The sequence below is a fragment of the Gavialis gangeticus genome, unplaced genomic scaffold, assembly GCF_001723915.1.
Source record: "Gavialis gangeticus isolate Ggan-Ray unplaced genomic scaffold, GavGan_comp1, whole genome shotgun sequence".
NCBI lineage: Eukaryota > Metazoa > Chordata > Crocodylia > Gavialidae > Gavialis > Gavialis gangeticus.
In genome coordinates, this window is record NW_017729026.1 from 30413663 (window position 1) to 30429110 (window position 15448).

At 40.4% G+C, this 15448-nt stretch overlaps 1 protein-coding gene across 1 annotated transcript in view; it reads left to right on the plus strand.

Moving 5' to 3' along the window:
• Positions 1-15448, plus strand: part of SEC63 (SEC63 homolog, protein translocation regulator) — a 92979-nt gene that overhangs the window by 13635 nt on the left and 63896 nt on the right. Inside the window, exons 4-5 of the mRNA XM_019520232.1 lie at positions 453-565; positions 14096-14157. Of these exons, the coding sequence (XP_019375777.1) occupies positions 453-565; positions 14096-14157 (175 nt within the window). The remainder of the gene's footprint in view (positions 1-452; positions 566-14095; positions 14158-15448) is intronic.

Consider the following 15448-nt stretch of genomic DNA (forward strand, 5'->3'; position numbering starts at 1 on the left):
CTGATGTATTCCATTTACATAGATCTGTGGCCCTTATCTGCACATTTTCTTTTTGTCAAATAATAAGGATTTCTAATCCTTAGATATGTTTAGGGGAGCCTAAGATTAAAAAAAATGGTTAGGAAAATCCTTTTCCTTTTTTGGGTGCATTAATAAGATCATTCAGAAAGTCTCTTCCAGTTGCCCATCTTCTGAAACTTTTCATTGCAGATTGTGTTACCGTGTTTGAATTCTACAGATCTAATGGGGTTTCCATTTTAGAAAATGGGGTGGTCTTCAATGTATATTTTGATAGGGTCATGAAAATCATTTGGGTATAATTCCTTTTTCCTTTATGTTGATTGGAATGTTTAAAATATGTTCGTCTGTTGAGTGGGTCACATAGAAGACTTACTGTTGAACAGGCTGCTTTTCTGTATTTAAAATTACTAATCTGAGTTGTTTCTTTTAAGGGAGCGACAGTATCTGAAATTAGAAAACAATATCGTGCTCTGTCTCTGAAATACCATCCAGATAAAGGAGGAGATGAAGTTATGTTTATGAGGATTGCTAAGGCTTATGCAGCGTAAGTTTTCTTGCTTTTTCACAGAATAAAACTTGGTGTGGCAGAGGGAAGAAAAACACAACTTTGGGTTATTGGCAGAGACTGATTTTTTTTGACATTGTATAAAATATAATTCAAATATATACCGTATTTACCTGAATCTAAGATGACCCTGAACTTAAGACTATATCCAAATTAGTAGATTATAAACATAGACAATTATACGTTTTGTTTTTTAATTTTCCATGTCCAATTTAGTTATTGGAGCATCATCATAAATTTACTGCTGCCACAGGGAAAGTAGTAGCAGCAGTCATGTAGCCAACTCCTCACCTCTAGTGTCTTCCCTGTTCTACCACTTGTTTCCCCTTTTGTGCTTGTCCCCCTCCCCCTTTACCTTTGCAGCTGCTCTTGCTCCATCTCTGCTGGGGCCATCAAGCGCCCAGCCAGGCCAGGCAGTAGCAGTGATTCTGGCTTCAGCCTCTAGCCCCACTTGGGGTCAGGGCTGAAGTCATTCTGCTCTCCCTCTCTGCATCCTTTTCCCATGCTTTTCCTATACATCATGCTTCTTCTCTGTGCTTCTTTTGCTCTGCACTCCACTTCCCTCATGCCCTATGCATCTCTTTCCTTGCACTCCCTTCACCCTGAATATACCTTTACCCATGCTTCCTCTGCCACCCTTTCCCCTGGCGCTGCCCCCTGCACTGTGCACCTGCTTCTCACAGCCTTTCCCCAAGTTTTTCTCCCCACACTGCTCACCCTTTCCCAGCTTTTCACTTGCCCTACATGCCCTTTTCCCAGTTTGGGGAAAGGGTACATGTTGCAGGGTAGGACTTAATGATCTTCTTGAATTATTCTGTAGTTTGTTCTTGGCTTCTCTTTGGAGCAGTGATTCTCAATCAGGGTGCCATGGCACCCTGGGTTGCTTTGACATGCTTTTAAGGGTGATGCACAATATCAGCACTGCTAGATTTGCAAGCAACTATATGTGATTCACAAGATAAGACCATAAATTTAAAATAGGAGTCCATAATGCCCAAAACATTCTGACTTGCGGTCCTGTTAAGTTCTTTGCAACAGAAAAACTGCTCTATTATTATTCCTGTAGTCAAAAAATGAGTGAAAGCTAAGAGCTGCCATTTTCCAAGTATAAAAAGGTTGAGAACCACTGCTCTAGCACATCATTTCTAGTCATGCTTCTGCCTACAGTTTTTGTCCTTGAGATATGAGGGGTAATGGTGTCCACACAGACTGTATCTTCCAGTGGTGGCCTACCTTTTCACACTAAGACGACGTTTCCCAGAATCTAAGCATGTAATCCAGTGTTGTTCAAATAGTAGATCTTAATACAGCTTCACTTTCTTTGTCATGAGTGACCATCCACACAGCTGGCAGAATCATTGGCACAAGTGGCGTTTATGGAATATTTTTGTTTGACCTTCATGTCTTGTGTACATTAAAGTGACCATTTAAGATGAATGAATTGTTAAAAGTGATCATTAGAATAGATTTTCACTGAAAAACAAGAGACTGGTTTCTCAGAGAAAGAAGACTGAAATGAACTTCCACAGGAGCTAAGGACCAGCATGGACATCACCATACTCTTAAGTAAAAGACAGTACAATCAAAATTAACTTCTTTTAACATACATCCACACACACAACTGCATGTTTTAATACATGTGTGAGCATATAAAAAGTATTTCCAAAACAAAATATTTATTGAACACACTTCTCCCCTAGGAAGAGAGCAATACGATGGTTATTTAACATGTTAGTTTAATACCTTCATAAACTAGTAGGAGTAGAGCAGTGATTCTCAACCAGCATGTCAGCTATATTCTTTGAAGGGTGTGGGAGATGTGAGGAGATAAGCAGACAAATTAAACAGATAAGCACAGGCTCAGGCATGCACCTGCCTGGATGATTCTGTACCACCACTGCCCAGCCTCTCTGCAAGCACATAAGCACTGTAATAGATTAAAATTGGATGCCACTCAGTTCACAAAAGTTATGGAAGGGGCCTTGACTCTAAATGAGGAGTGCCTTGAGTCCAAAAAGGTTGAGAACCATTGGTATAGAGCTAACTGAACCTTATCAAGCTTATAAAGGACTTTATGAAAGCTATGGTACGTGGGGTTTTTTTTAGATGGCATTTTTACGTATTGTTTTAGAAAAAAGCCTTATGAATGCTGTGTGGGTTGTGCCATAGATGTGTCAGGACAAAGATGTGGACCAATGAGGATAAAAACCAGAATATTCAGAGTTTCTGTGCCGAACTGTTTAAATGCTGTTATTGCATTATGGTATGCCCTGAAATGTCTCTGCTTATTAGAGAAACATTTAGAGCAGAGCATATCAATTAAAATTGTGTTCATTTTGCTGAAGACCTTAATAGAACTTGATGTGAAACAAGGGGGATAAATCTATACTGAGTGGTTACTTGGCACTAGAAATTGAAAAACCCTACTTAGGAGAAGGGTATTTCTGAAATGCTCCAGTTGCAAGGAAACTAGAGACCTTGGCTTAGCATAATAGAGGTAATGCTGTTTTTAAAACAAATAAAAATCACAGTGTCTTGAAAAAAGCAAGACAGTGTATTATTTGTAGCAACTTTTGATGGAAATAAAAACTTTCTATTAAAATGAAAATTAATTAAAGTAACATGTTTTCATTCAAATCCTCTGAATTGACCTGGAGACAAACAGGACTTATTAGCCCAGTTTCTCTGAACAAGGGTGGTTTCTATTGACTTCAGAATTACTTTGAAGTTACCAGCTTCAGATGTGTGATATATTGCCACTTCCACTGCATGGTTCAGGGAGTAAGGCCTTTTAAAAAAAACATTTTTCACCTCTTTCCTGAACATGTGTAAACAATTCTAATGTGTGTTTGTGTTTGTTACAAATAAAAAGGAGACCTGTTATCAGCATGTTTGGGGAGATGGAAGCTGCCCAGCGGAAGTAAAGCAGCATCTTACAATACAGAATTTTTAGTATGGTAGTCTAAAACTGAGCAGGCCTTGCTTTTAAATTTAAAATGAGGGGGACTTAAGTTTAAAATCTGGGGACCCCTGGAGGGGGCACTTGCCCAAGCTGCACGTTTCCTGAAATGCACATTAATTGGTGAGGGTGGCAGGGCAAATTGTGAGAGGGATCACAAACCCCACTTCTGGATGGGTCACACCACTCAAAAAAATGCCCTCCATTGGTTCACCCTTGTTCACCAAATCCTATACAACTGGGATCCCTGTAGAGAGGCTAGAAGGGGGTAGTTCTTAAAAGGTCCCATGATAGCTCATGCTTCCTCTGTAGCTGAAAGCAACATGCTATCTGTGAAGGGAGCATTCTGGGCTACAGAGGCAGGACTTCCGGAGTCTCTGGGGCATGGGCCTTGCAGCCATGAGGGTAGGATGTCAGTGCTATGACGGTGGGACTTTTGGAAACTTTGGAGGCTGACTCTTGTGGCTAGGAAGGCAGCACTTCTGAAGACCCGGGGTAGGGCTTGTGGTTAAGGGGGAAGAGCTGGGTTAGGATGGTGGGATTCCAAATTTTGGGGCAGGACTTTTTCTTGTGGGGGCTTTCAGGTTCAAAAATTTGAAGTGCTTCCAGGCAAGGGGCCTCTACTGACAAGATGGCAGCACTTCTGATTGAGGGGGTGGAGGTTGCTTATACTGGGGAGGGAACAAAAATAGAACTGCTTCCAGGGCAAGGGGAGGGACTTCTCTTGTCAAAGGAGTAAAGTTTTATTAATGGTAGACCCCCTTTGTAATACAATGTGGGGATGAGGAGAATAAATGGAAGTACTTTCAGTTCAAGGGGAGGGACTTCTTGTGGCAAAAGCTGGGGGGTGTCAGGAGCCAGGACTTATGGTGCCAAGATGATGGCAGATAAGAACATAAAAAGTGCCATACTGGGTGACATCTAGTGTTCCCTCTAGCGCAGTATCCTGTCTCTGACAGGCACAAGTGGAGACCTACCAGTCCATCTACTCATTGGCCTCCTGCCTGGATCAGCTGGGTCAAGAGCTCTGCCATGATGGTGGGTGATAGTGGCTTGCTCCCACTCATGCTTCAGGGCATCTGGTGGAACACAGGCTTGCTGCTCTATTTGGGGGCCTACTTGTCCCCCAGCCACCCTTCCCTGCTGGAGAACTGGGACCATCTGCAAGTCAGAGTATCTGAGTGGCTGCAGGAATGGATGGGACTCTGCACACGTGCTCCATTCATGCGTTCCGTCATCCTGTCCTCACGTCCTGCCCAGACACCAAGTGACGGGATACTCTTGGTGAGGATCACTCCGTCCTGGATCAGCCTGTATTCCATTCTCAGCCCATGAGCCACCAAGGACCTGAGATGGTTATTCCTACATGGAGTCTTCTCCATGGGCATATCTGGCATGCTTTGTGGACTCCCCTGACACCTGCCCCTTATGTCAACACAGAGATTTTGACATATACCACAAGTGTGCCAAGTTGCAGCCCCTTAACTGTTTCCTCAGGACCCTCCTGCTGAAGTTCTGGCTACAATTCTCACCACACCCTTTCTTTTATGCACGAACCATCTCTAGCCCCACCAAATCCTGGGACCTCCTGGTCAACCTCCTCTTGACTTCAGCTAAGTTAGTCATTTATCAGCCCAGGAAGGAGGCTCTGGCCAGGGGAAACCTAGGTGACTATGGGGCTGTCCTGCCCCTCATTCATGCATGTTTCAGAGCAGCTTCACTGGGTGTTGTCCAGTTCCTTGGACTCGGGCTCATGGGTGCTAGCCATGATGCCCTCAGCTTCCCTTGCCTTGGAGCATTCATTATTAACCTTTGACCCACACTCCTGTCCCTGTTTTTGCTTTAGTTGTCCCAAGTAATCAATTGTTATGTATCTAGTAGCCTCAGATTTAGGAAAGTTTATGGTTTCCTTGGTGGGCCTAGGCCCACATTTCTCTAGGCAAAACAAATAGGCCTGTCTCTGTCAGTGATGAGCGGGTGCTTTATAGGGAGGGCATTGAACCAGATATATCTAGGGTGAGCTATGCTACATTCGTTACCCTCCCTGGCATCCACTATTACTAGTTTAGAGATGCCAGAGCAAACATCTGCAGCCTTTCTGTTCAACTGATATTAACAGATCTATCATCCAATAATTTCCTTAGATCTGCTCAGGGAGGGTGGAGCTAAAGTTTGATAGATTCTTTATGCTGCTTGAACTATTGGAAGGTGCTCAGATTCTTTGGTGAAGACCACAGTTTAAGAAATTACATGGAACACATTTCTTAAATTCTTAAATGAAATTGTTCTGATTTTGCAAAACTTAAAGAAGTCTTAGTGACATGGCTTGGGAAAAATTGCCCTTCTTGTAGTGTTAAATTGTCAGTTGTCAATGGCTCTGTGAGTGGTCTCTTAGGGTCAACAATACTTTTCTTTATTATTTTCCCTATCATTTGAAATCTGAAAGTTATGTATACATAGCTAAAACATATAACCATGTATCACTGTTCTGCTAACATTGTCTTTTCCTTTCCACCTGTCTCTGACATTTGCTTGTAAACTGTAACCCTGCCAGGACAGGGACAGACCTACAGCATGTTGGGTGTTCTAAACACAGAGCCTCTTTGCAGAAGGGATCTTATTTCTGGAAGTGTGTTCCTAGGAGGGGAGACTAAAATATCCTGTTTTTTCTGTCCTTATTTGGGATATTGCCAAGGCTGGATTTAGAATGACTGACTTGTTTTTGTAGTTGCTATGTCTTTGTCATGCTTTACACAGTGGCTTAGTAATAGTTTTGGCTTATAGAGCCTTTACAAATGTTCAGTTTGCCTCAACGACCTTGTGATCTATGTACTTCTATAGATGGGGCAAAATAGGGCACAGACCTTTCTACCCATGGTCATGAATAAAGCAGTGATGATTCCTGGCCTGTATTCCAACTGCTGGATTTGCTGCCTTAAAAGAACTCCCTGACTGTTTAAAAAAATGAAACAATTGCACAGTTAGTGTTCCTGGGAAGTCGGGGCACCGATAGCCAGTAAATGCTTATTTGCTTGAGGACTTACTTGATTGGAACATTCAGTCCAGACCCTGCTGATTTTTGGAGCTGCCATTCTTTTTTCCCTGCTTTCAGCAGCTAAAATGCCTTTTCTTTCCTCTTCTTGTTTCATTTAATTCATAAAATACTAAGGCTTTCCAGTGGCCTGAGAATTATTTTCAGGAGTCTTGAAATATCACACTTCTTTTCATCAGTCATCTTGTATGACTACAAATTACTAGTTTCAAAGCATACAATACTGAGCAGATTTTTGTACTTTTTTCTGGAAGGAAACGGTTCCATTGAATGTGCTCAGTGTAATGACTACAGTTCACAGTAAAGAGAAGTCAAATGAGTATAGATATTTTCAAAGCTGTATTTTTTTCCCACTCAAATATTAACAACGTTTTCAGTGTTCCATGGAAAGTTCATTCAGAACACAGAGGTACTAAGGCCTCTGCTTTGAAAAATGTGTCACTGAGTCATAAGCTGGCAGTAGCAACAGCAGAACACTTTAAAAAAAACAACCCAAAACAAAACAGAAAAACCTCTTACTTTTTCAGGTGGCTGAGCATTTTCCCCACCGGTGGGATTGGTGTTTCTGATCTTACACTCTGGTATTGTCTTGCAAAACTGTGTTGGGGGATGTCTGCGGTTGAAGTCCAGTGTCTCAATCTGAATTAAAGTGCACCCTCTCATTTACTCTCATTTTTTCATGGCTGCTCCAGAGAATGAGTTAAAAATTTTACACAGTTTGTCATAGAGTTACTTCTTATTACCTTACTCGTCTCTTGCATACAGTTTAGCCTATTGTAAATTAGTTTGGAGGTCATTCACATTGAGTAACTCCCTGCAAGAGTCAAGCCCCTCAGAGAATTTAAAACACTGTCATTTTGAGTAGTAACTAGAGATGTAAAATTTCCAGAAATTTTGAAGCCATGGAAAAAAATGGAAATTTTGGGAAAAAATGAAATATATGCAATACTTATATACTTAGCACCCTTTACAGATCTAAATTCACTTTGCTACTTTAAGAACATAAAATGTATTATGTATAACTTGGTTTGCTCATAAAATTATCATGTTTGGTATATTCATTACATTTAAAAGTATAGTTTATTCAGACAATTACAGATTTACTAACTGAATTTACTTTAAAATGTTTTTAATTTTTGTTACAAATGGAACAAGCTGCTGAACTCTAAGGAATCTCTTTGTTTTTGCCAGTCTATGAGAGACAGGCAAAAATTAAAGTTGAAAATAGAAGAAACCATCAACATTACGGTAAAACAAAGAAAGTTATCATGTATTCTGGACTTAGTCCCCTCCACAGTGTCAAGCAGATACAGAAAGCACTCATTTTTAGAGAGAAAGCTGAGGGGAGAAAAAGGGGAAAAAACCAAGATTCATTGAATACAATTTTGCTACATTAAACTTTGCCTAGTCAGTCTCATTTTCTGAGCTATCACTATCAGCAGTTTGATGCTTCTTTTCCATTTTTATCATCTTCATGGACTTCTGAAAACTGAAGGTTTGCCCAGATTGAGATAAGCTTCTCTACTCTTCCACATGTTGGTTTATTTCTTGATTTGGTGTGAGTATTTCCGAACATAGACCAGTTTTTTTCACGTGCTGCAGAAGATGGAGGAATCTGAAGTAAGCAAGAAGCAAGAGGAGTCAGAGGCTATGTCATGCAAAGGCCTTGCCACCATGTTGCAGGAGGGATATGCTTGGCAGAATCCCAGACTGCATTCCTGGACCAAGTACCTGAAAATGTTTTATATTCTGCAACATTTGAAAGTACCTTTCCAAAATGAAGTCCTAAGTGTATTGTTTGTTTTGTAATCCAGTAGCAGTGCTATCATCACTAACATTTCTGCCTTTGAATCTTGGATCCAAGAGATTTGCAGCAGCATGAATTGATTGGCAACAAAATTCTTCCCATCTGTTAATCAGGTCTTTCACTTTTCTTTCATCTGTACTTGTAAGCAGAGATACACTTAAGTTTTCAAAAACAGTTGATTTTATTTGGGCCATTTGGTGAGGAATGTCTGACAAAAGTGCACTGTCTGATTCAGATGCAGTGAGTGCTGAAGAAATTGGCTTTAGAATCTTGAGGGAGTTCTGCAGCTGAACCCTGAAGACTTCCTCATCAAGTACAGTGTTCCTTACACTTCTGGGTACTTTAAGATCTTCAATTATTACTGTTTCTTGAACAGCTTCTTTGTTTTTTAGTAAACTTACTATAGTTTGAGTGTCACTATTGTATTCTTTGCATTCTTTTCTCCCTGCTGCTGCTTAAAGACTGCAGCTACCATATGAGTAGCTTTTACATGTTTTATATCCTCTTTTGCTCTTCTGTAGATCTTTTGCAGAGTCTCCAACTTCATGATGTCATTGAGAAGCAAGTTTAGCCCATGGGACGCACATCCGATTGCAGTAATGCGGATATCCATCTGTTATGTTTTCCCATGCTGCTTTCATGTTACTTGCATTGTCAGTCAGCAAAGCAAATACTTTACCACTCCCAATATTCTGTAGGACTTCACTCTGCAGTATGCCTGTTCTCTTCTGTTTCGATGCTTCTATAAAAAACTGGTTGAGGTGTTATCACAAATTTTATGATTCCTTTCCCCTGCAAGTTTGTCCATCCATCTGTAAGTACTGCAAGCCAGTGCTTCATTGATTGATTTTTTCATTCCACAGATTGCGTTACAAGTTCATATTCTGACTCTAAAAGAGGCTTTGGGACTCTAAAAGAGGCTCAAAGAATGTCTGCTGGGCAAACAGTATGATGGTCTTAGTAATTTAAAAGCTTTTTGCCAGTATGCATTTTCAGTTATTGACAGTGGCATCCCAGAAGAATATAGTGCTCTTGCAAGAGCTTGGTCAGTTTTTTTCCCCTGATCTTCAGGTGTCATCTTGTCTACAAATGAAGCTATTGAGAGTCTTTTATATACAGTTGGTTGCAATATTTGGTTACTTGAGGATGTTAATTAGGCAACCCTTTGTGATGCTGATGTTGTAGAAGAAGCAGCAGCAGCAGTAGGAGGACTTCTGGATTGAGAATGTTGGAAAGAGCTACTTGCACTTTCATCATCATGATCTATCTCCTCCTCACACCCATGAAGGATTTTTTAATGTCTGCAGGACACTTGTTACATACAAGGATGGTCATCCTAGTAGCATTTGGCAGTTTTTGCAAATTGCATTTTTTCTCAGAATAACTTGCAATGTGGAAATGCTTCCATATGCTAGAAGTTGGTCTCACCATTTTGCTGAGAGAGAAAAAAGAAAAATGTAATTTAGTGGCTAGCTTGTGCATATAAACACTAAGCTACAGCATGTACAAATTTAGTAATGGATGGAGGAGAGGCCTCCTCAGAGTTAGCCATGAACAACTTCCCTGCCCTGCAGGCCTCATCTAACTGCTAAGGTTGGGTGATTTGTCACAAAACATAAGATTGGTAGGAATCCAATTATGAATGACATAAGTTATAAAAATATACTAATGCAGCTAAAATATAGTTTCAATTAAGAAGTATACTTTCTTTCAGCTCCTTTGTGCTGCTCATGTACTTCCGCTCTGTCACAGGGCCAGGAGAAGGCAGGTTCCTTCCAACTCCAAAACCTTTAGATTTGTGCTGTCTCCTCTCCTCAGGCTTTTGACTAAGCAGGGCAATAAGTTCCTTGTTTCTAATCTCTACAGGAACAAATGGATGCTGCTGCCAGTGTCCACTTTCAGTCCTTTGAGGCCTAGTCAGGAGGACAGGAGCAGATCCACCAACCTCTAGATCAACAGTCAACAATAGAGGAAGTCCACAAGCAAAGAAGGCACTGAATCCTTTTTCCTTCTCTTGTGAAAATGGCAGTGCCCCCAGGGGGCAGAAATGCCTCTTGTTCTTGCATTTGAGAGTTGTACTGTACTGCTTGTCCTCAGTGTATAGGAGTTGTAATGATCTGATACTATGGATGGTCTTACATAAAAGTCTTCCTCTTACATAGTTATTAGAAAACATTTTGGGGAGTAAAAGGTAGCAATATATGAACACCTTGTCTTAAATATTTTATTCATCAGTTGAAAAGAAAATATTTCATTAGAAGTTTTAATTTTTCCAAAAATGTTCAATTTTTCAGAAAAAAAACATAAAAAGTCCTCCAAAAAAAGGGAAGAAAACCTTTTTTTTCAGAATTTTTCTGTTTTTTTTCCCAGGCCTTTGCATCTCTAGTGGTAACTGGAGGCAGACACGCTGACCTATACCATACAGGTTTCCCTTGTTTTATACGGGTTCTGTATGAGCAAATTTACGCAACTATCCTTTTTATTTAAAAAATTTGTTATATGCAAGGTAAATTCACTCTTATGCAATTGGTGTGGTGGAAGCCTGCAGTCAGGTGCTTTGTGTGGTGCATTGTGGGAGTGATGTACACCAAAATATAGTCTCCCGTGTAGATCTGTGCCCCTCGCTTATTGTCCACAACATGTTTCTGTAGTTGCCATTCTCATTATGATAGTGCCCTGTGTTTGTGTGTACTGTCTGCTGTTGGCGACTACCAAAATTGTCTTGTAAAAGTGGTAGAAATGGGTCAGTACAGTCGAGGACTTCTAATGTATCCCTATTTGTTACAATATAAAGTGGGTTCCCTTTATGCAAATTCAAGTTATGTGCTGTTTTCCAGGAATGCATGTACAGCATAATTAAAATCAGCGCATAAATCTTAAGACTGATGTTTGTATAAGAACATTCAAAGTTTTAATGCGACATATGAATTAATTTCTTGTTTAAGAAGCATAAATTTTAGATTTAAGTGAAACAAACAACTGCATTATATTTTAAAATGTTTCTTTATGGCTTTCTTCATGTTGGACCTAACACAGCCAGTATTTTTGATTATAGCAAGTGAACAAACTTCTATTGGTGGCTTATGAGAAGGTAAAACAAACCTTCTCATAAGCCATCTTATAATGTGGTGGCCAAGTAAACCTGCCACCACATTAACTTCTACGTTTTTGAGGTGGAATCTCCAGGTTAAGATTTCCCTAGTTCTTCAGTAAAGTGGCTGTATTTGCACTCAAGAGACCTGCTCTGCACAGGCTCCTTTGGCAGCGTGACTTCCTTTTTTTAGGTCTATAGAATGAGGATAATCCTTTTTGTCCTTACTGAAATCGAGGCAGGGATAGTTATGTTTAGTACTGGGTTGTTAGGCCTCCTGGTGCTGCTATTGATTTTATTGCACTAGTTACATTCAGCTGACCATGCTGCTTGGTTTTACCGTAGAGGGAAATATATTTTCTAATTAGAGAAGTGATTCTTAATCTTTTCAGTGTCAGGGCATCCTTCCATCACTTCTTTGAATGCAGTACTATCCCTGGTTGAGAACCACTCTTGGTGCTTCTCAGCTGGGTTTGGCTGCCTCCAGGTGGAAGCGCCCCCTGCACTGCTGCACAGCTAGCCAAGGAAAGGTCTGTAGCATGTACACACTCTATTAGACATTAGGGTTTTGATCAGCCTAAAGCAGGCAGCTGCTGCCTTCTGCTGTGCAGCTCTTCCCGATCCAACCCCCTTTACACTTCTGCAAACAGAGGCATGCGAGTGGAACTGGCTCATGCACCTTCTGTTCCTGGGAAGGGTGTTAGGGGGTCAGGACAGGTTACACAGCAACAGCCAGCTCTTGCATGCTTTAGGCTGATCGGGAGGAGCACGTGGGCAGTTAGCTGGCAGCTGCTGTTGCAGCAGCAGTGCCTGTGTTGCAGCCCCTTGAAGGGATCTCGCAGCACCCTTGGTTGCCACAGAACTCCAGTTGGGAACCACTGAGAGCAAAAACCTGAAATTTCATTTTGTTTTTGCTGCAATTTCGAATGAACTATTTAGTTCAGATAAGCTTCTTGGGGAGAAAAGAAACTAACATAACAACTACATGGCTGAAAATGTGAAAACAGATGAAAGTTGCTTTACTTTACAGCAGGGATGGCCAATTGGCAGCCCATGGACTGCTTGAGGCCCATGATCAGTTAACATGTGGCACATGAGCCCCAATGGCTGCCTGTCCTGCTGCCACATGGCACAAAAAGGACGGGGGGCTCTGTGCACTGCCTGTGCAGTTTGTGTAGTGGGGGCCATGTGCTGCTGGTGACGGGGCTGGGATTCGCTTGGTGGTGGGGGCAGGGTTTGTTTTGCTAATGCAGTCCATGCAGTGGAGGAGAATTTTGGGGGGCCATACCGAAGTTGGACATCCTGCTTTATAGGCTGATTATAACTTGTTGTATGGGAGCCATAACTTTGAAAATCGTGACTTATGTATTTCTCTGAACAGTTGACACAGTTTTTTATGTGCTGATTTGCACGCGGTATGATTTTCAAATGGCGGGATTTTATTAGTATGTTTGTTATATTTCTTTTGAAATAGGATGGCCTCTGATGCAGGATGCACCCAAATTTTCTGATGCTTAATTCTGACCTCAGAGATGTCTTTGGTGCCTACAAGAGCTTTTTACTTTTTCAGTTTGATTAAAGATGGAGACCAATTTTAGAAGAAACAAGTCTGTATAAAACTGTCTTGTATTACAAGGAGTATAGTATATTGCAAGATTTGATTGCAGTAGGTCATGTTCTTTGTACGTGACTTCCACCCATGTACAAATTGGTGTTTTTAAACCAGATTTCTTTAGGTTAAAGGTTCATTCATTTGTTCATTCTTTTTTCTGAAGCCATTTTTGAGTTAATACAAATATTTCAGTCAAACTACTCTTTAACAATGGATCTATTCTTCCTGTAATTCTTCCAAACTACAGTACCCAGGCAAAACACCTATGTTTGGACCTGCTTAGAATACATTATTTACATTACATTTCATTATCTTTTTTGTGACAGTCTATGGTTTGGGCAACAGCAGTGTCTTAATTTTTATTTTTTTTTATTTTAAAAAAATGTTGCTGATCCCTGACCTAGAGTTCTACCTTTTTGGACAGAGTGCCAAAAACACCTGTGATCTTGACTTGTAAGATGTTGGCATGCCAGGAGCAGATGGTGGGGGAGCAATGAGGGGGCCCGATCCTTGTTGTGGCAGTGCAGCCTTGAGGCATGTCCACCCTGACACACGTGTGCCAAGCAAAATGCCTTTGAATACCACACTCTGGCACCCATGCTGGGTGGGGGTTGCCTACCCCTGCTCTAGGTGTATTCAGAAGAATATGCATGGCCCCAAGGATGAAAAGTCCAGCATGGCAGCATGCACCATAACAGTTCATTCCACCCAATTATCCTGCACACTGCCACTTTAAAGTTCTCCCCCTTTAAGGCCCTCTAAGGTACTTTCACACTTATGGGATCAAATGCCCTTGAATTTTGGGCAAATCTGTGCAAGCAAGTTGATTTTTAGAGCAGTTAGAAGTATTAATCTCTCTCCTGCTTTTTTATAATATTTAGACCATCAAACCACCATCTCCAAAATCTTTTTAACAGGGCTTGATATGCTACATTTTTAATGTAGAGATACTTTCCACTGACTTGCTATTTATTTTCTTTAAAATTAGTTTAACTGATGAAGAATCTCGAAAAAATTGGGAAGAATTTGGCAATCCAGATGGGCCACAAGGTAAAAAAATTAAGTGATAATCTCTCTTTTACACTTCTCTCCTACTAATAGCTGTTGAGCCACAGCAGCTGGTTTGAGTCCTGCTCATTTTTCAATGGATATAGGATAACTATATTCATTTGGCTGAAGGAACATGTCTAGTTAAGTCTCAGCTTGTCAAATTTTACAAATAAGGCTTCTAGGAGAATTGGGGAACCAGGAAAGGTTTGCCTGATTGATTTAAAAACAATTTAGAACTTTGTTTTAGAGAAAATTGCAGAGGTGTTACTACTTGCCTACTACAGTAACTTATCAGAGAAAGCTGCCAATATTTTATGATATAGAGGAGGAAAAAATGTGATGGTAACCTATTTTCAAGTTTCTTTGTATGTATATCACATACATTAATAAAATGAAGTTATGCTGAAGTGAGACTCCAGGCTATAATGCACTACATTTTCTGAAGGTTTTAAATACATGACAGCAGGTTTTCAATTAAGTGGGACTGTTTATTCCATTATTGATGCCTGTAAACTATTACACTCTATGCTGCCAGCACTTTGTTGTCAGACATTCAGTAGAATTCTAACAGCCAGGATCAGTCCTCTGCAGTACTTAGGATACTGTAACCTTATGTTCAGGTACTACTTCAGTGGAAGTAGTTAAACGGTATCTTACTCCTTTTCTTGAGTAGTAGTTACAGTGAAGGCTTACATAAAGTGCACAAAGCAATATTTAAACTGGCTATGTTTGTGTATTGTTATAGTCTTAAAAATATTAATATATTGCTATAATCTAAAAAAAAAAGGAGAAACTTCCTACAAATTTGAGTCCGATAGTTGAAATATGAAAATAGTGTGCGATTTTTATTAATAAAATACTTCACAAACTGTACCTGTCCTTGTAAGAACTGTATGCATTGTTGGATATAGGCGAACAGCTTCAGTTAAACTATATACAGAAAAAAAAATGTTATTCTACAAAACCAAATTTTTTTTTTTTTATGAGAATCTGGACTGATTCAATTATGTATACCTTTTTAGCTTTGATCGCTAATTCTGTTGTCACTAACGTTGTTTTCTTGGCTTTAGTAATAATGAGACACTAGCATATTTGTATCCTTACCACCCGCCTTCCTGAATGCGTGATATGTTGTGAGAAGCCAATATCAGTTTTAATATTCTACCGTACATTACCTACCTGGCTGCTAAGCCTAGTGAAAGTAGTCGTCAAGGGCCACCAAGTGAAAGGCACCAAAACTCCTGCAGAGAACACAGGGCACTGCTGCCAAAGATTGAACCCTCCTTTAAGC